Genomic DNA, 24009 nt, shown 5'->3' with positions numbered 1-24009 from the left:
TAACATTGGGGAGGGGGAACGAGGGGGGGAGCAACTGAAAAAAACGCAAATATTATCTCTGCATGGTAGGAATGCATGGAAATTATTTAAATCATTCACCTTTTCTGAATGGCTGAGCTATCTCAGAAAGTTTTAAATAAATGACCAAGGAAACAGAAATTTACTTGTAACACATTTATTTTTATACATTTTTAAACTGCAATTTTCAGATTACAATTTGTATTTCTCTTATACGGGAATAAGCATCTCTTTGGTACAGAAATCACACCATACATGTTGTGTGATCTTAACTAAAAGACAAACAAACAAAAAAAATTAACTATGACTGTGTCAAAACTAGTCTTTGCCCATCCATTTGTCCCCTACCACAGCTCACTGTGAGACTTTAGAATACAGTTCTGTTCACATAGACACATCTACAGAGACACCACATCAAAGATACTTAAAGCTCCTATGCATCACGGTGTACACGGCTTGTTGAAAGATGGCACAAATTACACAAAATACAGTACAGGTAAATTCAAACCCAACAGCAAGGGCAACTGATACGAAATGCATTGAAACAGTTAAATGGATACACTGGAAACAAACTAACTTTAAAATAATGCAAATAACTTGCAAAGCTCTATTAATAGCATACGGCCATAAATTTGGTAGCGTATTTCAGAGATAACAATCAGACATATAGAACACTCACAATAAGAAAAATATTAGTTATAAAAGCAGCTAACTATAAAAATAAATAGACCAAAGTATGTAGTCTATTAAAAGTTTTCATTTTATGAAGTAAAAGCTTTTTAAAAATAGGATCATAGAATGGGAAAATATTTTTAAAAATATCTTAAAAAGTCATCATCAAGACTCAGCCCCCCTAGCCTGGATATGGGGCTGCCTGCAGGACTCCTGCCTGCCGCTGAAGAGCCTGAGACAGAAGCCTGGTCTCAAGACAGAAGAACACTCAGATTCCCACAAAAAATACAGTATTTTTTCTTCAAGCCAGTAAGTTTAGACTCAGGTGGTTTTCGTAGAGAAACAATTGGTCTTCAACCTAGAAATCAGGAGCAAAAGTTCTTCTAGTGACACTCATTGAAGCCTCAGTCACAGGCACTGAGGGCTGTGTGGTGTGGCTTTGGGTACTGACAAGGGAAGAAGGCGCCATCACTGGTCCCATGGAGCTGGACCACCGCCTGAAGTCTTAGGGGACAAAACGACTCCAAGCTCAGCCATTTTGGGAATCTTCTCGAAAAACAAATAATGACCTGGTTGCACTGGGGCACTAAGACAGCCAACTATTTACTGATGAAATTAGCTTTCATAAAGGAGTCTACAAAAGCTTAGAGGGCAGAAGGTATTTAAGGTAAACACTGCCATAAGAGAGAAAACCAACAAACAAAACGGCCTTCAGTCTTCTGCTTTCTCAAAGTCAAGAATACCAAGAAAACTCTCCATCTCGGCATGTCTGGAGACGGGCGGCCTCATAAACGTGGTCCATGTGCAAATATCTTACGGGTGAGTCATTCGTTACCCGACCGCATCTGCAAGTCAGTTGTCGGGTTTCAAGGAATCATAGCCTTCTTTCAGGAGGTCCCGCCACGTTTTCAGGAAACGTGCATTTTCTGTACACTTCAAGGCAAGCTCCTCCACCTGGGCTGATACCGCAGATGTGGCTTCGAGAAGTTTCGTTAATGAAAACGCCGCCTACAATTTAAAGAAAGGAAAGTCAAGCGGGTTTGTTTGTGGTCCCGGGGACAAAGCAAGCTCAGCTCCACCACTGGGCTACACCCCAAACACCACACGTGCTTATTTTTTAGATTCTCATCTAACGTCACAGTTTAAAAATAGCTTAAGTCAGCCAATCAAATGATGTGTTTTTCTTTTAAAACAAAACAAAACGAATTTTCAAATAAAAACACCTCTTCTTTCATGAACCCAAAGCGTCAGGGCACAGTAGGCACAAAGCTCTACCCCTGAGCTACACTACTTGGAAACCCCTTGGCATCTAAAGGACTTGCCCATAAGCCACTCCCGCTAATAATTAGGTAACAAAAGCACTGTCCCACTGATCTGTGAACACTTCTTTTTTTTTTTTTGGACTACACAAAGAAAAGTCAAAGACTGACATTCTGAAAACATCTAAAATCACACACACAGCTATGAAAAACTCCCTTTAAAAACAAATGTTTTCTCCACCAGAGATATAAAATTGCACTTTTTTGGATATGACTTCGGTACTTAGTCTACACATTTACTTGTAACCAGTATTGTTTAGCAAAAAAGAAATAAACCCTGGACCAGCACTTCAGTCATCTATTAAAAAGAAAAAAAAAAGACAACAAAAAACTTGTCGCTCTCCTAGGAAGGTTACCCGCCACATACTTCATTGTGCTCTACCGCTCCAGAGTCCCTAGAAAGTGAAACTGACACCCTCCAACCCCCTCAGCGCCGTGCGTGTTGAGGTCAGGTGGTGATGTCTGGGAATTCGGGACCGAACAAAAACTTTCCAACATGTTTGCATTGCAGGAATCAGTGAAGCATCCTGCCAATGGTCTCCGCGGAGCCCTGATCCGCTCAACTCCAGCACAGAACCAGCCTGCGACACACAATAGCATCACCAGCTGGCACTGGGCTGGTGGCCAACGAGAAGAGCAAGAGATTACCATTGGGCAGGCAGGGAGGCTAGGAGCGTCCAAAGCACTCCGAGAGCTGCGAGGAGGAGAGCGGATCCCGGTGGTGGGGACCACAGCAGGAGGGGAAGGGGAAGCCGAGGAGCGCGGGCGGGAGCACCCTGGCTGCTTTGCCAGCAGCTCCCGGGGCGGGCAACACTCACGTCCCCGATCTGCAGCTCCACTTGCTCCAGGGGGTCCACAGCTGCGGCGTGGCTTCGGCTCGGACTCCGCCAGCCCAAACGCACTGGCATGCTGAGGGACGACGAAGAGGCGCCTGAAGACGGAGACGAGGGAGGCGGCGGCGGCGGCGAAGCCCGAATCTCCTCGGGGTCAGCCATGGGGCCGGCCGGGGCCGCACCGAGCAACCGAACCCGCACCAACCGCCTTTCAACAGCTCGCGCCCAAAGCCCGCAGGCTCCGCCTCCTCCCCCTCGGGGTCCCGCCCCATCTTCGCTTAGGTCTCCACCCGGGACCACACCACGGGCGGGCTCACAGGACGCTGGGGCCGAACACTACAACTCCCAAAAGGCCGAGCGACTTATCCCGGCTTTGTTGTCGATGCGCGTGCGCGCAGGGGGGAGAGGGCGGGACTTGTGGGCCTCCTCCGCAGACTCGGTTCCTGGATGAGGAGGATGGCTGGGAGATGGAGTCTTCTGCCTTTTCCCTGCTTGTGCGGGACCCAGAAACCTTATTGGCCGTCGGGTCCTCCGTGGCGCCGGCGCAAAGCAGAAGAGGGGCGGGCACGCCCGCGGAGCACGGGCGCTCGGCACAGCCCACAGAGCCTGACTTCAGCGAGGCAGTCGGGGCTTCCTGGCAGGTGATGGCGCCCCCCGTGGCCTAGAAGTCCAGCGCCCTCGGCCCGCCGCCGCAGACAGGCCTCTCTCTCCGTTGTGTCTTGGGCAAGTCTCCGGGCTCCTTGGAACATGTTGGTGCGGCTAGCCAAGCTGTCGTGCCCTGGTGAGACAGAATTCCTGGTGGGGACAGGTGGAGCAAGGTGGATAAGTTGGGGCAAAGGAGACGGGGCCATACCTGGGGTGCTGCGAGCGCCTCTCTCCTCTTCTTTTCTTAGGCTAAACTAGGGCAAAGGTCAATGCTGCCAGCGCCTTATGGTGGACCCTGACTTCCGACCTTGAAGTTGCCCCAGTTGGCAGAATTAACAACTGGGTTAAAAGTCATGAGCGGAGGAGACTTGTCAACACAGCTCCCACGGTCCTAATCTTTATCCCAGGGCTCAGGTGTTATCTGCTGCCTTATTAGGAATGGGAAAGAAAGGAAGCAAAACTTGTGTGGGATTTCTCCTTGACTCTGGCCAGATTTTCATCTTCGTAGCCATTCTGGTCCGGTCTTCGTGTGAAGTCCGAGCTGTCATATCGTGTTTTGTGCTGCCCCTGTCACCGATTATGTCTGGAGCCTCAACATTTTCTGCGTGCTTAGTTAACTCCAGACGCTCTGTGATGGGTGCTTCTTAAACCAGTTGGATGATATTTTTAAAGTTTTACCTTAAAACAACCCCTAATTCAAACAGAAGTTTAGAGGATCGTGAATACTGACTTAATAGAAAGCTTTACTGAAGTTAGGATTTGGCTGCGGAATTTGTAAACAAGTATGCATGTTGTAAATTCAAAACAAGTATCTCTTACACACAGGGTATGTTCCGTTTTGGGGGCCATCGATGTATCAGATCTTGTCCCCTTTACAGCCTAGTTTAGCTACCGTCAGTCTTGAGTTCAGTCAGTGTCTTTTCTTTGGATGCTAATTTGTTAGGTTATCATAACCCAGCGTTAGCTCTAGTGACGTGAGTGTGCAATGTGTATGGCTGTGTTGTTCAGTGGACTCTGTGACTTTGTTTCCCCACCGTAACTCAGCCTCTATGTTCTATGTCCACATGCTTCGTGAGAGACGCCAGGCTCGTTTGAGCAAAGGAGTAAAGGTTATGCCTTTTTTAAATTCCCTGGTGGAAATCAGAGGTCATGGTTCCAGCTGTTCTCAAGCAAATCAGTAGCTGAACAAATAACAAAATTAAAGTCTGTCATATTCCACTCAGCTTGCAGAAGTAAATGAGAACTTGTATATGCTACACTCCAGTGTATATACCCTTTTTAAATGATAGTATGTTTGAGCTCAAACTAAATTCGTATATAATATTTATAGTTTTCTTGCTTTTAAGATTTAGAGTACATGAAGATTTAATCTTGGTCTTAATAAAGTATTCCCAATATAGATTTTATACTTATTTATTTTGGCTTTTTGAGACAACATTTGTCTATGTAGTCCTAACTGTCCTTGCTACTTGTTCTGCAGACCAGGCTGGCCTCAAAGTCACAGAAATCAACCTGCCTCTGCCTTCCAAGTGCTATGATTGAAGGCATGTGTCACCACCGCCCAGTAATATTGTGACTTTTAGTGTGCATTACAAGGAGAGAAAATGGGTTTCCCTGCCACTTGAAAGTTATCAAAAGCAAATGTATAGATAGCACTTAAAAGACGTTAGGCTTCTGCTCCAAATGCTTTCTCCCCCTCCATCCACCATAATGTTTAGCCACATATACTTTAATAACTACTTTGTTGAAAAATATTAAAAGATATTAACCATGCAGTTACTAAAAAATAAAATTAGTTTATGTCAAGTTGATTTTGTTTAAACAGGCCTTTTTTCTATTTAATTAGATGAAAAGAAAAATTTACCACAGGCTCAGGTTCCATTACTTCAGAGATCAATTACTAGTCTCAGAGTTGGACAGTTATTGGAAAAGACTATCTGAATTTCTCCCTGTCTGCCTTAAATAGGGATTGTAGCTGCTCCACATATCTCAGGACGTTCTGAGGGATAAGATGTGATGGGTTTGTTTTGTTTGGAGTGGGTTCTCATGCATTACAGGCTGGTTATGATCTCATTACGTAGCCGAGGATGACCTTGAATTTCTGGTCCTCCCAGCACGCAGCACAACTCCTAGTTCACGTAGTGCCGGAGATGCTCTGTCACCTGAGTCACATCCAGCCAAGACGTAGTGTTTAAATGGAAAGTTCTTAACCATTCACTGTGTCCTAGAAAGTATAAACTATGTACTCAAAATTAAATTTTTTGTCTTTACTGTTTACTTTTTGCAGTCCATATATAAAAGTTTCTTCATTTGACACAGTCCAAGGTAGAAAGGGCCAGAATTTACTATTTTGCTAGAAATTAAACAGACCTTCATAGGCTTCTAAGTATACAACCATTGAAATTGTTCCTAGGAAGGTCCTGATCCAATGAGCACACAGGTATTCCTTGTTTTTTGAAATGGAGTCTATGTTCAACCAGAACTCTCTCTGTGTAGACCAGCAGGCCTGGTAGTCACAGAGATCGGCCTGCCTCTGCCTCTAAATCCTAGGATTAAAGACGTGTGCCACCAAACCCATCTAAATAGTTGTAGCTCTTGTATCTACTTCCGTTCTCACTCTATTCTTTATTTAAGTTTTTATTTTGAACCTGGTTTCGGCTTTCAGATGAACTGTAGAGCCAATATAGAGTCCCCGTGTGCCTTTTCCTGAGACTAACAGCTTACATAATCATGGTGACTACCGAGACTAAGAAGTTAACATTGATGAAATGTTATTACATGACAACGTTATTCCGATCCCCGATTTTCTGGTCCAGGATCTAGTTCCTGTTGCTTTTAGTTAGCATTCCTTCATCTGTTTGAATGAGACAGTTCCTCTGCTTGTCTTTCGTGACCCTGATGTTTTTAATGTATATTTGTCAAGCATTTTATTGAATGCCTCTCAGTCTAAAGTTTCTTGGTGGTTTCACATGATTTCCTGACTAGATGGAGGTGTAAGGACTGTGAGGGTGTGTACCATACAGGTAAAGACGCTCTCATTATATCCTATCAATGGCATGTGCTATCTGCGTGTGGCTGTAACATTTAAATGATATTTAGTCACTTAACTCAAATTATATTTACTGACCTTTTTCTACTATAAAGTTTTTTTTTCTCTTCTAGTTTACTATTTACTAGAAACTAGTTAAATCCAGTTAACACTCATGGGAAAGAATCAAAAAATGCAGGGTATATTCTCACAGTCTTTTTAGTTCTTTGAATTTCTCTCTAAAACAGTGTTTGATTAAAGCTTAGTATAGTGCTGTTCACCTTTAACCTCAGCCCTTGGGAGGCAAAGGCAGGTGGACCTTTGTAGTTCAAACCCAGCGTCATATATATAACAAGTTCCACATAAGCCTGGGGTGTATAATGAGACCGTTTCTCAAAAACAAGCGTGCACACAGAAACAAAACATTAACAGAATAGAATTCGTTTTGACATAAAGAAGAGTGTATATGTTTTTTCCAAATGTTTTTCTGTCTGTTTTTGTGCCATTTGATGGGTAACCATCTCCCCTGTATGTATTCAGTCTCTGGGTCATTCATTTTATTACACTATTTCTTACTTGTTTTAAAAGATCTGAGAATGTTGCATCATGACCAAAAGCTAGCTGTGTAATTCACCTGAGAAAGAGCATGCTCCGTTTCCGTGTGTGTCATTCATTAGGAACAGTTGTTCTGCTTAGAGTCTTTTTCATTCTATGACAGGTGAAAACTAATTTTTAAAAAGATATTGTTCATAATTTTTATGCAGTGTATCAGTGCTTTCATGCCTTAAAAATTAAGAAAAAGTGCCTACCTCTGTGTGCTACAAGATGGTCTTCAACGTCTGTCGTGCCTCAAATTACTACCCACTACACTATTCATCCCCGGGAGAAAGACAAACGGTGGGAAGGTATGTGGTGACTTTCATAGGGTTCTCGAGGCTTTCCTACATACTTTGTATTATCTTGTTGCTCTGAATATTTTATTTTTCATGGTAATTTAAAAGCATTCACTATATCTCACATCTTCATCAAATGTATTACGTATTACTGTTTAGATAAATTAAAAACTTGGTTTTGTTCATTTGTTTCTTTCTAAGAAAGGTGCTTCATGTAGTGGCCTGGCCTTGAGCTCCTGGTTCTCCTGCTCTTCCTTCCAAGTATTGAGATTATGAGTGTGCACCACCATGCCTTATAAATTTATTTTTTAAAAAAATATTTTTTATGTGCATTGGTATTTTGCCATGGGTGTCTGGTCCCCTGGAACTGAAGTTAAAGACAGTTGTGAGCTGCCATGTGGGTGCTGGAAATTGAACCCAGGTCCTCTGGAAGAGCAATCAGTGCTCTTAACCCACTGAGCCATCTCTCCAGCTTATAAATTTATAAGAATGGATTTCAAAGCCAAAACTTGGTTTATGGGAACCAGAGTAAGATAGACACTGAAATAGAACCTAAGAGAACTTGAAAATCATCAAATAATATGTTTACTATAATTATTATGCATAGCCCAGAGAGAATATCTATAAATTATACTCTGAAGCATTGTAGCATACTAAAATACATATTCAAGTATCCAGTATCATATGACTTATGTGGTTATCAGGTCATATTAATCCAAGAATTGTTGTTTGTTTTTAACATGTTTCCTCCCAGGAGTGAACATGGAGAGGTTTGCAGAAGAAGCAGATGTGGTAATAGTTGGCGCCGGCCCTGCAGGGCTCTCTGCGGCTATCCGTCTGAAGCAGCTGGCTGCTGAGCATGGGAAGGACATCCGTGTGTGTCTGGTGGAGAAGGCCGCTCAGATAGGAGCTCATACGCTCTCCGGGGCCTGCCTTGATCCAGTTGCTTTCAACGAGCTCTTCCCAGACTGGAAGGAGAAGGGGGTAGGACAAGTTGATCTTATACAAGGTCTAATCTTTGTTGTCCTCTGTAAGAGCAACAAGTGCTCTTAACCACTGAGCCAGCTTCCAACACCTGATAATCTAATTTTCTAAAGAAATAATTAAACTCAGCAGAAAATGCTATAGGTGTGATATGCAAAGGACTCAGTGCTAAGTTTCATTGCCCTCAAAATTAGTTTAAAACTGGTTAAAATCTTACATTCAACTTTTTCTTTTATAGAATGAGTTATAAATGTTCTGCTTCCAAAGTTAGAATATTTGTGAATATTCTTTTTTTTTATTTTATGTGCATTAGTGTTTGGCCTATATGTATGTCTGTGTGAGGGTATCAGATCCCCTGGAACTGGAGTTACAGACAGTTGTGAGCTGCCATGTGGGTGCTGGGAATTGAAACGGTGTCCTCTGGAAGAGCAGCCAATACTCTTAACTGCTGAGCCATATCTCCACCTTGAGAATACTCTTTTGTTTTTTTTGTTGTTGTTGTTGTTGTTGTTGTTCTTTGTTTGGTTGGTTTTTTGAGACAGGGTTTCTCTGTAGCTTTAGAGCCTGTCCTGGAACTAGCTCTGTAGACCAGCCTGTCCTCGAACTCACAGAAATTCACCTGCCTCTGCCTCCCAAGTGCTGGAATTAAAGGCGTGCGCCACCACCGTCCAGCCCTGTGAATATTCTTAATAAAGGTGAAATAAGCATATGAATATCATTTGTACTCATTTTTTATGGAATAAGCTAAAATCTGAAACTTTCCTTTGTGCTCTCCTTCCCAAAACACACACACAAAACACACACACACACACACACACAAAAGTGTTTTAACACAAAAACACTTTAAAGGAATTAATTCTCTTCAGTATATCAGAAACCAGGTATCATTGAATTGGTACAGCGTCAGTTCTATTGTCAAAGCTCTTTATTGCCTTGACACCCTTACACACACACACACAGTGTCAGTGATTTGTCATTACATACATGTTAATTGTCTGTGTCACCCAGAAGGATAACTTTTCTATTTTGTTTTTCAGCAAGGCAGGCAGTTTCAGCTGGAGCCAGGCATGTAGGCTGTGCTCCACAGAGACAGGGAACGTGGTGGTGGCACAGCTCACACATGTCTCCGGAGCGTCCAGAAATAGTCGCTAGGGCAAAACCAGCAAGAGGTATGGGTTAGCTTTCAGGGTTTCCTCCTCAAGGCTGGAGAGATGGCTCAGCACCTTAGAGCACTGCCTGCTTTTCCGGATGATCAAGGTTCAGTTCCCAGCACCCAATGTGGCAGCTCACAACTGCCTGTAACTCCAGTTCCAGGAGATCCAAAGCCACCTTCTGGCCTCTGTGGGCTCTCGGCACACAAGTGGCACACAGCCTTACATATAGGCAAAACACCTTACACATTAAAAAAAAAAGAAAGAAAAAAGATTTCTGTTTCAAAGAGATAAAAAGAAGATTTGGTCACAGAAGACTGAAAAAAAGGAAAGAGGAAGACAGGAGTCCCTTTCCCCTTCTCTCTTTAAGGAGCTTTTTAAAATGTGTACTTTCACCCGCACAAACATAACTGAAACATTTCCTTCCTCTTTTCATCTGTTCCTAGGCTCCACTTAACACTCCTGTAACGGAAGACAGATTTGCCATTTTGACAGAGAAACACAGAATCCCCGTGCCGATCCTTCCAGGTAGAGTACGGCAGCCATGGAGCAGGGATTTGCTCAGCTGAGAGCAGCCGCACCTCAGTGGGGAAGTGGAGCCCAGAGGGAGCGAGCTAAGGAGACAGCCAAACTAGGAGCACTTCTTTGTCTTCTAGTCTAGAAGAGCCTTGTAAGCCAGCCAGGAAGTTTAATTCTAGGCTTTACTATTCATTTTATTTTAATAGGCTGGAACTTTCAACCAAATAAATAACATGTTACTGCGACCATAAAGATAATGCAGCAGTACACACTGGTTAGATTTTTTTAATTAAGTATATTATTGTATTATTTAGATACCTTAGCAATTAATTATCAGGTTCTAAATTACATAAATATTTGCAGGTCTTCCGATGAACAATCATGGCAATTACATTGTACGCCTAGGACATCTAGTGAGCTGGATGGGGGAGCAGGCAGAGGCTCTTGGAGTTGAAGTGTACCCTGGATATGCTGCTGCTGAGGTCTGTATAATTTTGTTTTTAATATTTATAGAAGCGATATCTTCTTATTTTAAAAGTAAAGTAATAATTTTATGGAAGTAAAATCATAAGATTTTAGAATTCCAGCATTGGGGAAAATAACTAAAATGTTGTAATCCAAAGAGGAGTTGAATTTCTTACATTGCCCTCATCATGTGATTGAACACCATGGGGATAGGACTCCCTCAGTGTGGAGTTTTGGTCATCGTACTTACTCAGTGGAAATAATCTGCTCTGTGTGTATTACAGGATAAGTCTGGGCCCTCTCCCAAAGGGCACCCTTGTGTTTCTGCTCTTCTTTCCACCTTTCTCACCAGGAGGTTTCTGTTTGCAAGGCTATGTAATCTGATTACCTTCAAAGTGCTGCTGCCCTGTAATACACACATTCCTTTCCACCCTTTTCAATACCTGTAGTGGTACTGTATGTGTACATGTGCATGCACACACACACACACCCCTACGAGGAATAAGCTCGTTCAAGCCTTTTGTAGATTATTCTTCATTCTGGAAACATCTTCTGTTCTCACAAAGCAATAGTTTTGGGTAACCATTTCAAACTTTGACCCCCATCAATAAAGTTTGAAAACCCAGAAGAATCTTCATAACTTGTAAAAAATGACTTAAATCAATTTAGTATTGAATGAGCATTAAATCAAGAACACTGCTGTTGTCACAGGTACCTGGGCACGATGGTGCATGCCCCTAATCCCAGCACTCAGGAGGCAGAGAGAAGCACATCTCTGCAAATTTGAGGCTAGCCTGGTCTATATAGCAAGTTTCAGGCTAACCAGGGCTACATAATGAGACCCTGCTTCAAAAACAGAAAGGAGGGGACTGAAAAAAGAGGGTGGCTCAGCAGTTAAAAGCACTGGCTGTTTCTCCAGAAGATCCAGGTATAGATCCAAGCACCTACATGCTAGCACACACAACTGTCTGTAACTTTAGTCCAGGACATCTGCCACCCTCTTCTGACTTGGCTATCCAGAGAGCATTTTCCTCTACAGGAAACAGAAATGAGGAGGTATAGTTTCTTGTCTTACACGATTGTACTTTTTACTTCCCCGCTGCCTTCTTGCTTCAAAAATAAACTGCAGTCACCATCATTTCGAATATGTCCCAGTGTGAATACTGAGGTAATAGTAATTTTCTTTAATCATTTTTAGGTCCTTTATCATGAAGATGGGAGTGTAAAAGGAATTGCCACTAATGATGTAGGAATACAAAAGGATGGCGCACCAAAGGTATATCTTTAATAGTCATGTGCTTAAGAAGAAGAAGCAGGGGGGCTGGAGAGATGGACCAGCAGTTAGGAACACTGGCTGCTCTTCCAGACACCCAGGTTCAATTCCCAGCACCCACATAGCAGCTCACGCCTGTCTGTTAATTCCAGTTCCAGAAGATCTGACACCATCAACCAGATTTACATGCAGGCAAAACAGCAGCACACATAAAATAAAAATAAAATTAAAGAAAAGAACAGGGCAGGGTGGTATATTTGCAATTCTCAGCTTGAGAGGCTGAGGCTGAAGGTCAAGACCCTTTCTCAGAAAACAAAACAACAACAGCAAAAAAACCACCAACCAACTCAAACTCAATATTTAGGTTTTCCTATAAACAACACAATATGTGGAGTTTAAATATAATTCATTATAGTGGTATTTTTTTGTAGTTGATAAAAAATAGAAGCAAGTCAGCTCAACACAAATATACCATGTTTAAAGATAATTTCAGAAGATTGAGACATGAGTCACGGTGCAGTCATCTGCATTGGCTCACCCCCAGTTCCATTCCTGTGGACAGGAGCCACTCACTCTATTAGCAGCAGAAAGCTTTCAAGAAATGAAAACCGGTTGCCTTCCTCTCATTCAGAATGTCAGTCTGACAAAGTACACACGGATGCATGCTAGCTGCCGCTGGAATGTGGAGCACATACTACAAAACCTGAAAAGGAGTCACTAATTAGATTAATAATTGAACTGTGGATTTAAACAGACATATCTAGAGCCAGGCATGCCAGCGTGTACCTGTTGTCCTAGCATTTGGGAGGCTGAGGCAGAAGGATGGCTGTGAGTTTGAGACCAGCTTGGGCTATGGATGAGACCCTGGTTTTTTTTTTGTTTTTTTTTTTTTTTTAAATGTTTGAAAAGAATGTTTCATGTAAGCTTAGGCTGAAGCTACAAAAGAACTACAAAGCTCTCAATTGTTAAGTTTCCTTTCCTATGAAAAGAATAAACACAAATTCCTGTCTTGATACAGCATGTGATTATTACCTAGCCTCCCAACTATATGCTCAGTTCCTTGCGGACATAAGTAGTAGACGGTTACTCTAGTTCTGGTCTGCTCCAGTAGACTCCTGCCTAGGAAGCAAGTGGCAGAGGCACACAAGCCATGCCATGCTGTTGTCCTGTGTGATTAGTTTCTATGTATAATGACAATTTAGTCACAAATTTATCAGAACATTTACATATAACAAATAACACAACATCACAGCAAAGGTCACACAAATTCTGCCTTTCTAATAGTTCAGGTTTTTGTTCTCATTCAAAATTTTTCATATTCTGATGGTGAGTGAAAACTCTGGAACATATGGAGATGGGAAGGCCTTTTCATTTGTAGAGACGCTGCGAGTGTAAGCATGCTTTACTTTTCTGGTACAAAGACATCACAGAATTTAGATTCTACTTATAATAGTTCTGTTAGTTTTCTTTCTGGTATACAAGTCTACTATGTCTTGTGTACCTAAATCATCATTATTTAACTTTTTTAATGCGTCAAATATTGTTACTTTAATATATTTTTGCTTTTCAGACAACATTTGAGAGGGGACTAGAACTACATGCCAAAGTCACAGTCTTTGCAGAGGGTTGCCATGGACACCTAGCCAAGCAGCTCTATAAGAAGTTTGACCTGAGGGCCAGCTGTGATCCCCAGACTTATGGAATTGGTTTGAAGGAGGTATCCTGGTTTGCTTGTACATTTTTAATTTTTTTTGAAGATTTATTTATTTATTATACAGTGTTCTGTCTGTATGTATGCCTACAGGCTGGAAGAGGGCAGTGCTAGGGATTAAACTCAGGGCCTTGAATATGTTAAGTAAACATTCTACATTCTACTGCTGAGCTATATCCCAAGCTAATTTAAGAATTTAAGCCAGGCATGGAGGTATAGATCTGTACTTAGTACTTGGAAGGATGGGGCAGAAGGATTGAAAAGCTTCAGATATATAGCAAAGCTCAGTCTAAATAAGTAAGTAAAAGTTTGTGTGTGTGTGTGTGTGTGTCCAGACAAGGTCTCACTATGTATTTGGGCTGGCCTGGAACTAGCTATGTAGACCAGTAGACCCAACTGATCTTGAATTTATAGAAATCTGCCTCCCTCCCAAATGCTGGGATTAAAGGCTTGCACCACCATACCCAGCATATGCATGCATTTTTAAGGGACTAGAAATGCCATAGAGTGCTCACCTAACATGTATGAGGCTGTTCGAGTTCAGTCTCCAGCACTGCAAAAATGAAATACGCTGCATTATTCTGTGCATAAACGTCTGCAGTGGCCAGTTTCATTGCATGGCGACTGCAGTGGGACAGACAGACAGATCTGAACTGAGTGCTCTCTTCTTGTCCTTCTCCCAGCAGTGGGCACGCCCAAGTAGCCGGTACTCAGAGATGGCTTCTTCAGTATCTTTTCTGTAATCCCACCAAAGAAATTCTTAATTTGAGCTTCTAATGTCTTGAACGGTTCATAACTTTTATGACCCAGTTCTTTGTCCTGGATTAACTTGTTATCATTTGATTGTAATTTTCCTTGATGTACAAATCATTTTTTCTTGCTTTCATGTAATGCCGTCAGACTTGTTGGGTTTGTTTTTGCTTTTAGTTATGGATTATTGATGAGAAGAAGTGGAAGCCTGGCAGAGTAGACCACACTGTCGGCTGGCCCTTGGACAGACACACTTACGGAGGCTCTTTCCTTTATCATTTAAATGAAGGTGAACCTCTAGTAGCTCTTGGTCTTGTGGTAAGTTTTCTCCTTACTGCAAAAGATTTTGCCAGAGTTAGAGTGACTTGTGTGCAAACGTGGTTTTAAACCTGGAAAATACTTTTCCATTAGAAAGCTGACTTTTGAATTTATCTGCATGTAAAATGTCTATGGCTTCTGTAGACATTCAACTTACTCAACTAAAATACTAGTAGCTACTACACTCTGGGCACTGTTCTAGAAGCCATCCTGTGCTGTGAAATATATCCTTATTATGCCAGTAAGAAAATCAAAATCTGAGCAAATTAAACTAGTTTACCCAAAGTAACACCTGCCTCGTTATTGTTGTATTACTGTGAAGAGACAGCACGACCAAGGCAGCTCTTACTAAAGAAAGCATCTCACTGCGGGCTTGCTCACAGTTCATCAGTGATGCTGGAGCAGTAGCTGAGAGCTTTACATCCTGATCCAAGCCAGAGAGAGACAGACTGGGTCTAGTCTGGGCCTATAACCACACCAAGACCATCCCCAGGGACACACCTCCTCCAACAAGACCACACCTCGTAATCCTTCCCAGACAGTTCAACTAACTTGTGAAGCAAGCATTCCTTGAACCTGTGGAGGGTCATTCCCATTCAGTCCAGCACAATGACGGAGGCAGGATTCATGTCTGATGCTGACTTTAAAACCCACTCTCATTACGACATGCTGCCACGGAAAATAAAATGGGCCCTCATGTGAACCTACTACTTTAAGATAATCACAGGAATTTCCTCTTCCATTACTATAGTAATAAGTTATATCTTGAACATTCTGAAAAATGCGAACTAGATAGTTTCTCCACCTTGTAGCTGACAGCAGCAGCATGGTGCTCTGCCACGACCCTACTTCCACTTGACACATGATGAGATTAATGCACTGTCGGTGCTTAATCCTCAGGTCTCAGCGTCACTTTGTGGTTCTCACCAAGGACAAAGGTGTAGCTGTTAATTCTAGCCATGAACCTGTACCTGTATTTCTGAATACAGTCTACATCCCTTCTCTTCAGTTTTGCCCTAGTAATAGTGTAAGGTAATTACTGTCTTAACAAGTTGGTATTGATAAACCAGTAATAAATAATCACAACTCCATTTGTGGACACTTATTTAAAATGGGGTTTGTTTTTTTTCTCCTTAATATGAACTTGGATTTCCAGAGCGCAATGGTTTGTTAATGTCATCTTAACTGTTAAAGTTTTGCTGCTTAGGAACTTTTTTTTTTTGCTTTTGCTCACTTTCCTTTCCTCAGTTTTAGAGTTTACCTGTTTGCATTTTGGCTTTGGTTTAAGGTGGGTCTCGACTATCAGAATCCATACCTGAGTCCATTCAGAGAGTTCCAGAGGTGGAAGCACCACCCCAGCATCCAGCCCACACTGGAAGGTGGGAAGAGGATCGCCTACGGAGCCCGGGCACTTAATGAAGGCGGCTTGCAGGTAGGTTCCAGCACTTACTTATATTTTGTAAATTAAATAGCCAGTTAAAAACAATATTTATTTTATAGGACGAAAATTTATTTAAGGAATTTAACAAAATACTGTTTATTAAATTATGTGTGAACACACTAATTAAACTATACCATGAATTTAGTTTCGAGAATGTTGAGAGGCTAGGCGGTGGTGGCACACGCCTTTAATCCCAGCACTTGGGAGGCAGAGGCAGAAGCAGGCAGATCTTTGTGAGTTCAAGACCAACCTGGTCTACAAGAGCTAGTTCTAAGACAGGCTCTAAAGCTACAGAGAAACCCTGTCTCAAAAAACAAAAAAAAAAAGAACATTTGTTCTAGCTGAGGACTCAGGCTCAGTGCTCAGCACCCACATGACAGCTCACAATGTCCCCAACTCCAGTTCCAGGGCATCTGGCACCCTCTTCTGACCTCCTCAGACACTAGCACACTCATAGTGAACAGACATACAGCAGAACACTCACACACAGAAGAAAAAAAGAATATATTGACTTCATTGCGTGTAGTGGTACATGCCTTTAACCTCAGCACTTGGTTAGTGTTGTAGATGAGCTTTGACAAACTTACCAGGATAGGCGCATGGGATTAGAAAAGTTAGACAAGAGTACAAAGACACAGTGAAAATAAAACAGAAAAGAGAGGATAGTACTGGGAGGGAGTTCCAGTGAATACGCCCGTGTTTAATTTTCTTTTTTTTTTTTTTTTTTTTTTTTTTTATTTATTTATTTAACTTTATTATGTTTGTTGGTGTGAAGGTGTCAGATCTCATGGAACTGCATTTTCAGACAGTTGTGAGCTGCCATGTGGGTGCTGGGAATCGAACCCGGGTCCTCTGGAAGAGCAATCAGTGCTCTTAACCGCTGAGCCATCTCTCCAGCCCCGTGTTTAATTTTCCATACAGCTTTATACCCCAACACAACAGGGGAGGAAGACAAAAGGCTGCTTTAACATGATACAAAGGTCAGTTAATTAGAACAGTTATTTGCTTTAATACTTCAAGACATCAAGTCATTAGCATTCTGTTGTTTAGGCAGTAAACCTACCCTAGACCAAGAGTCCTGAAGGCAGCCACTCTCAAGGTCAAACTTCCTATTTCAAAAGGAGAAGTACCTTGCTTGAGCTCCCTCTCCTTCTGCTCCTGATTTGGACTTTGAGATTTCTGTCTGGTGCTCCAATGTGGGTCTCTGTCTCTGTCTCATTTCATCGCCTGATGAAGGTTAATATTCAGGAGGATAACTATATGTTTGTCTTTGGATTCACCTTCATATTTAGCTTCTCTAGGAACGTGAATTATAAGCTCAATGTCCTTATTTTGCACAAAAAAAACAAAACAAAAGGAGAAGTACGCTTGCGCTAACCATTTGTCAGGGTGGAGTGGATCTACCTGTGCTGCTATCTTAATGTCAGAAGACCAGGTATCCACGTCCTGGGTCAGGGTGTGTGGCCACACTGTGTCAACAACTCACTGACCCACAGACACATGGACACACGTGTTTGGGCCTCCACAGGATAGCAGAGGCAGGTGGATTTCTTAAGTTTGAGGTCAGACAAGAGTGTGTGTGTGTGTGTGTGTGTGTCTTCATCTTCATGGCCTTTTGATATTTTTCTTACTAGGAAACAAAACCTGTAATTCATGTTATTTCCTTTTATTCCTTAACTACACCAGGAAACTGATAAGGAAATTTATTTTTCAAAAATGATTTATCCCAACTAAGTCTTTCAGGTAGCTATTAGGATCCTATCACTAATTATTCTGTTAGTACACATTCAAAATAAATATTTCAAAATATGATTTATTGAGTGTGCATTAATGAAGTAAGACCTAACTGACCATGATCAAAGCTGTCAGTACTGCTGTAAAAACAGTCAGACCAGGAAGAGAAATGAAAGCAGCTGTGTGGATTCTGAGGCGTAAACTCAAGTTACCAAGCTTGACAGCCAGCTTTACCCACTCAGCAATCTGGGCAATCCCTCTGCCCTCAGGTTTTGCTTCTTGCTTTAGGATTGTACCATTGGTGGGAACTGTGGCCACAGACCGTTCCCCATGTCTCCTTTGCAGCTGATGCCAAGTTTTGTGAGTCAGGCAGCACATCAAACTCTTACCACTCCACCACCTTGCCAACAAAGGTCTATGGCTGATTTAGAAAGCCCCTAAAGAAACACTGCAAATGAAGAAAGAACAACCCTGCATTGGCTCACTTCCTTTTCAAACTAAAGTACATGTTCCCATGCAGTCTTTTTTTTTTTTTTTTGGCTCCTATTCCTTAGACAATATACTTTTATTGGTTAAATTGAAAAAATATGATACTTTTATTACACTGCTGATTTTATCAGAAATTGAAAGTTCAGTTTGTTAAGCTAATAAAACTTGTTTGGTTATTGTAATATCATTAGAGCATGTCAGAATAAATAAAAATAGGTGGAATTTTTTCCAAAATATATGTAAAGGAAGTTATAATTTGTCAACCAAATTTAGAAAATCTTTTAACTGTGACACAGATACATATAAATAAAAACATGTCATTTCAAATATATTTTGATAATTCTGTCCCATAGAAATAAAAATGAGATAGGAAAAAAGTAGAAAAATGGCCATAGTCCTAATCCCACACTGCCCTGGCTGTCTCCTTCCTTGTACATTCCTTTTCATGCCGTGCTCACTATTCTTTTTCCTGCAGCTTTAGGTTTGGGATGTGTGTTCGTTTTGCCTCATTTGAACTGACAATGTGTTTTGGATCTTCTTTTCAGTCTATTCCAAAACTCACTTTTCCTGGTGGCTTACTAATTGGTTGTAGCCCTGGCTTCATGAATGTTCCCAAGATCAAAGGTACCCACACGGCAATGAAAAGTGGAAGTTTGGCAGCAGAATCAATTTTTAATCAACTAAATAGTGAAAATCTCCAATCAAAGACAGCAGGTGAGGAACTCTTCCCATAGTGAAGAAATACTACTACAGTCAGAATTTTATAACTGTCATTTTTATTCACATCAGAGGTACAGAACCAATGATTGTCTCTTCAGATCTGATGCTACTACGTCTGCACTGCATATATGGAATGACTCAAAAGATGTAACACAAACATCAGTAGGGCTAGAAACAGAGCATCACTAAACAGGGCAAAATCAGCCACCTATCCTTAGCAAACCTGCAAGCATAATCACATGACTCTGCTGTGGCAGAGAACAGACATTACCTCCACCATAAATCACTAAGAGGCCATCTAACTAGGCATCCATCAATCAAAGGAGAGACAGGCAGATTCTGATGAGTTCCAGGCCAACCAAAGCTATGCTGTGAGACCCTATTTTTAAATCAGTTAATTAAAATAAAAAAGACCCCCTGCAAGTCTCTTGTTCTGAAATCTAATTTTCCCTTTGATTTTATTTCCTTTTTTAAAAAAAATATTTATTTAATATATATACAATGTTCCTCCTCCATTATCCCTAAGGCCAGAAGAGGGCACCAGACCTCATTACAGATGGTGATGAGTCATCATGTGGTTGCTGGGAATTGAACTCAGGACCTATGAAGAGCAGCCAGTGCACTTAGCGTCTGAGCCATCTCTCTAGCCCCCCCCCTTTTTGTTTTTAAATTATTGTGTGTGCGTGTATATGCTACTGTACATATGTGGAGGTCAGAGAACTTAAATTTTTTTTTACTATTGTTTACTTGTGTGTGTAGGTATATGCACATGAGTGCAAGTTCCTGCAGAGGCTAGAGGAGTCACACCCTTCGGGATTACAAGCAGTTGTGAGCCACCTGATGTGCATGCTGGGAATTGCACTTAGGTCCCCTATCTTCCTAACTGCACATCATCTCTCTAGCTCATTATCAGAAGACTTTGGGAAGTCAGTTCTTACACGTCTATGTAGGTTCCAGGACTTGAACTCAGGTCCTTATGCTTGTTTGGCAAGTGCTTTTACTGACTGAGCCATCTTCCTGTTGACAAAGAAGCCTCCCAAGGAACTGTGATCACACGAAGTATTGCCAGTGGAGCAGCTCCATGCTGACTTCATGTCTACAGCCCTGTGTTCCAGCCACTGTCTCATGGCAGTTCTTGACCATGCCATGCACGCTCTCATCTTCACATGGTTTCTGCCTGTTCACGTAGCACTCTCAGAGAGCCTCTCTAAGTCTTACCAATTGGATACACATACACACAGCCCTGCTACCCCTGAACTATCATCGTGTGCCTATCATCATGAGCCATCATTGACACATTATATATTTGGCTTAATTTATCTACTGCTCCAAAAGAATTTTTTTGTATCTACTGTCTCCTGTCAAAAACTCCAACAAAGACTTTTGTTCATTTTTAGTTCTAAACACTTGGCATATAGTAGCAACCCAACAAGTATTTCATAAATAAACCTAGTCCTTAGAATCACAGATAACCAATGTTCCTTTACTAAGAAACAGCAACTCAAAGACTCAGGGTGTGGCTCAATGGTTGAGGGAGTGCCTGGCATCAACAAGACCCTAGGTTTTATTGGTCCCTAGCACTGAAAATAACAAAGTACAACTTGGTTATGCCTTCAAGTATGTAAGAATAAAGGTCTAGCACATGGGCTTGGTAAGCAGTAAGACCATAAAAGCCGAGAGAACAGGTGATGGAATGCAGCAGACAGGCAGAACTTTCTCCTAATTTTCTCCAAGTGCTGTTCCTGTGGAACCACCAGCCATACTCTCCAGCTGTTGTACACACAGTACCAGATAATCCGGGAACTTAGTATTAGAATAAGGAGGAACATCCCTTGAAAATTGTAACAGAAAACTATTAACCAGAGTGTAACCACTTTGTAGTTTGTGCAAGTCAGTTAAGACTCAAATGTAGGGCTGGAGATGGCTTAGAGGTTAAGAGCATATATCTACACACACAAGTAAACAATAGTTAAAAAAAAATTAAGTTCTCTGACCTCCACATATGTACAGTAGCATATACACATACACAAAATAATTTTAAAAAAAGACCCCAGTTAATTGTCTACAGTCATCCCATTACAAAGTCAGCCAGCCACTAGGGCTGAGGCAAAAGATACTCTTGCAGGGACGATTCCACTTAAAATAGATGTTTCAGAAATGTTTTGTATTTTTTTAAAATTTATGTCTGCAAATAGTCTGAACCTGCATTGTTTCCCTTTTCAAACTAATTCTTTATGCTTCCAGTATAAAAATTAAGGTCAAAGGTTTATAGCCCAGTGGTAGGATACTCACCTACAGTCCCAGTGCCACCCAAAGGATATAGAGTATCTTGTTGGAAGATGCCAGCACTTGTGATTCTGCATGGATCCACATAGCCATGTTTCTAAAAACTAACTCACCATCTATGTTTTACTTAGTATTTCTTATTTTTCATAAAAGGACTTCATGTAACTGAGTATGAGGAGAACTTGAAGAAATCTTGGGTATGGAAAGAGCTACATGCTGTTAGGAATATAAGGCCATCCTGCCACGGGATACTGGGAGTATATGGAGGGATGATTTACACTGGAATATTTTACTGGATATTAAGAGGAATGGAGCCATGGACTCTAAAACATAAAGGTAATTCAAATACAATTAACGCCAGTGTTGATCTTAAGCACCTTTATACTGAAAAAGTGTATGTGTGGAGGTGTGTTCGTTAGTAGAGCATATAACTTAAAGTTCTGGTAGTGTTAGGGTTGGCCCTGAGGCTCTCACTAAGCTGTGTCTATACTGTCATATTTAAACTTGCTTTGTCAGCGATATGGTAAATAAAGGGAGGCAGCATTTTGCGACAGGATCAAAAGTAACACAGATGATGTCAAATTTTCTTCACAAAGGGTGATGTAAAACTATTTCTCCTGCCTCTACCTATCGTAAACTCAGTATCTTTATAAGGTAAAATAGCCTAGACTGAGGTCTTTTCTTTGGTATGACAGTAGCTCCAAGTTGTTCTCATATACTACTTGAGGCCAGGCATAGGCAGGAGGTAAAGGCAAGAAGGTAAGTTCAAGGCCAGTCTGAACTAAGTAACAAGATTGTCTCATTGACAGACTGAGAGTGAAATTCTGTGGTAAGAGAATATTAGTATGCATGGGCCCTGGTCTGGTTGAATCACCAGCATCAAAAAAGACAAAAGTACTGGAAATTTATATTATTAACCATCTTCCTCAAAATTGCTTAAGGTTCCGATTCTGATCGGCTCAAACCAGCTAAGGATTGTACACCCATTGAGTATCCAAAACCCGATGGACAGATCAGTTTTGACCTCTTATCATCTGTGGCTTTGAGTGGTACTAATCATGAACATGATCAGCCAGCACATTTAACCTTAAAGGACGACAGCATACCTGTCAATAGAAATCTGTCAATCTATGATGGGCCCGAGCAGCGATTCTGCCCTGCAGGTCAGTGACAATTTCCTTCTCTTCCTAAGCGTGAACAGATTTCCATTTGAAAATGTTCCTTTTCCATTCTGCATTGCAAAACACTTCTATGTCCAGCATCCTTAAGGAAACTCTGACTAGCAGTGATACAAGAGTAGGGATGCTGGTTAAGACTAGTTTGGGTGACCCATCATCTCAAACAGCCTTCGTGTCTACCTTTAGACAAAAGGATTATAGAAAACAAACACAAAATACCTGTTCTGTTTGTGCATGTGTACACATTATGGCCACACTGAGTTCAATGACTGACACTAAGTTTAAATTCATCAGATGTTCAATCTCTTATGTGCTAAGAGCTTTCAGTTAAAATGAGAACCAGAGCTAAATAATATGGTAGAAAAAACAGCACTTGGATATATGAAAATTAGTGTATGCTCAAGTGAGATTAGAAAGTAAGTAAAAGTATTCAAGAATGAGTTGTTGACTTTTAAAGTTATACTGTACTATAAACTCTCAGAGAAAAGGACCAGAGCTCATTTGTTAACTCTTGTTAGACTAACCAGGCAATACTGCTGTGCTTCCACTATGTGTTAGAAGTGGTAAGTTTACTAGGATACTAATAGCAGCAACATACACCAAGACCAGATAGTCTCTGAGGGGAAACACGAAAGCCTCAAAGGCTTCTAAACTTGTTCTAAGATTTTAATTTCCACTCACTGTCAATATTTTTACCTTTTTGTTTTACAGGAGTTTATGAATTTGTTCCTTTGGAACAAGGTGATGGATTTCGATTACAGATAAACGCTCAGAACTGTGTGCATTGTAAAACATGTGATATCAAAGACCCAAGTCAGAATATTAACTGGGTGGTGCCAGAAGGTGGAGGAGGACCTGCTTATAATGGCATGTAACACAGAGCACCTTCATGTACTGGCACATTTGACAGCCAGTTTCTATAAAACTGTAAATGTTTAGATAACTTCTAAACAAGTGTCCTTAAACCCTATTGAAGGGAAAAACTTTATTATCTAAAGTTGCCCCATAAACTCATGAATTATTTCTCATAAATAAAACTTTACAAATAAATGATGTAGCATCTCACTTCCCAAGTCCTCCGAACACTCAGTACGGATGGGAGCTTGTATCTTCGCCTTCACAGTACTTTTGTCTTGCTAAACTTAAATCTTCAAATTTAAAAACAAATGTGTATTCCAGACCAGGGACGGACATCCAGAACTAACCACAAAGTTTTACTGAAACACAACAATGCCCACTGGCTTGTGACAGGCTAGAGTAGTGGTTCTCAACCTTCCTAATGCTGTGACCCTTAAATACAGTGTGGCGATCCCGACCATAAAATTATTTTTGTTGCTATCTCATAACTATAATTTTGCTACTGTTAGGAATCATAATGTAAATATCTGTGCTTTCCAATAGGTTTATTTATTATATATACAGTGTATATATTATATATACAGCATGTGTGCCTGTGGGCCAGAAGAGGGCACCGGATCTCATTACAGATGGTTGTGAGCCACCATGTGATTGCTGGGAATTGAACTCAGGACCTGTAGAACAGCAAGTTCTTAACACTGAGCCATCTTTCCAGCCCCAAAAC

General features: G+C 41.3%; 2 protein-coding genes across 2 annotated transcripts; one reads left to right on the top strand and one right to left on the bottom strand.

Annotated features, from left to right (window-relative positions):
* Nucleotides 1-165: 165 nt before the first annotated feature.
* Nucleotides 166-3284, bottom strand: C16H4orf46 (chromosome 16 C4orf46 homolog). Its single transcript, XM_075951020.1, has 2 exons — nucleotides 2828-3284; nucleotides 166-1698 (listed from the first exon to the last, which is right to left on the bottom strand). The coding sequence occupies exons 1-2, from the start codon at nucleotides 3002-3004 to the stop codon at nucleotides 1543-1545; spliced, it is 333 nt and encodes a 110-aa protein (XP_075807135.1). The 5' UTR covers nucleotides 3005-3284; the 3' UTR covers nucleotides 166-1542.
* A 98-nt stretch (nucleotides 3285-3382) lies between these two features.
* On the top strand, nucleotides 3383-23477 carry Etfdh (electron transfer flavoprotein dehydrogenase). Its single transcript, XM_075951016.1, has 13 exons — nucleotides 3383-3623; nucleotides 7280-7420; nucleotides 8163-8392; nucleotides 9990-10071; nucleotides 10426-10544; nucleotides 11726-11803; nucleotides 13371-13517; nucleotides 14439-14579; nucleotides 15868-16011; nucleotides 18789-18957; nucleotides 21403-21585; nucleotides 22191-22412; nucleotides 23139-23477. Exons 1-13 carry the CDS (start codon nucleotides 3590-3592, stop codon nucleotides 23300-23302), a joined length of 1854 nt encoding a protein of 617 aa, XP_075807131.1. The 5' UTR covers nucleotides 3383-3589; the 3' UTR covers nucleotides 23303-23477.
* The last annotated feature ends 532 nt before the right edge of the window (nucleotides 23478-24009 follow it).

The sequence above is a fragment of the Microtus pennsylvanicus genome, chromosome 16 (genome assembly GCF_037038515.1).
Source record: "Microtus pennsylvanicus isolate mMicPen1 chromosome 16, mMicPen1.hap1, whole genome shotgun sequence".
Classification (NCBI taxonomy): Eukaryota; Metazoa; Chordata; class Mammalia; order Rodentia; family Cricetidae; genus Microtus; species Microtus pennsylvanicus.
Note: the sequence above shows the minus strand (reverse complement) of the source record. Positions and strands in the feature narration are given on the sequence as shown.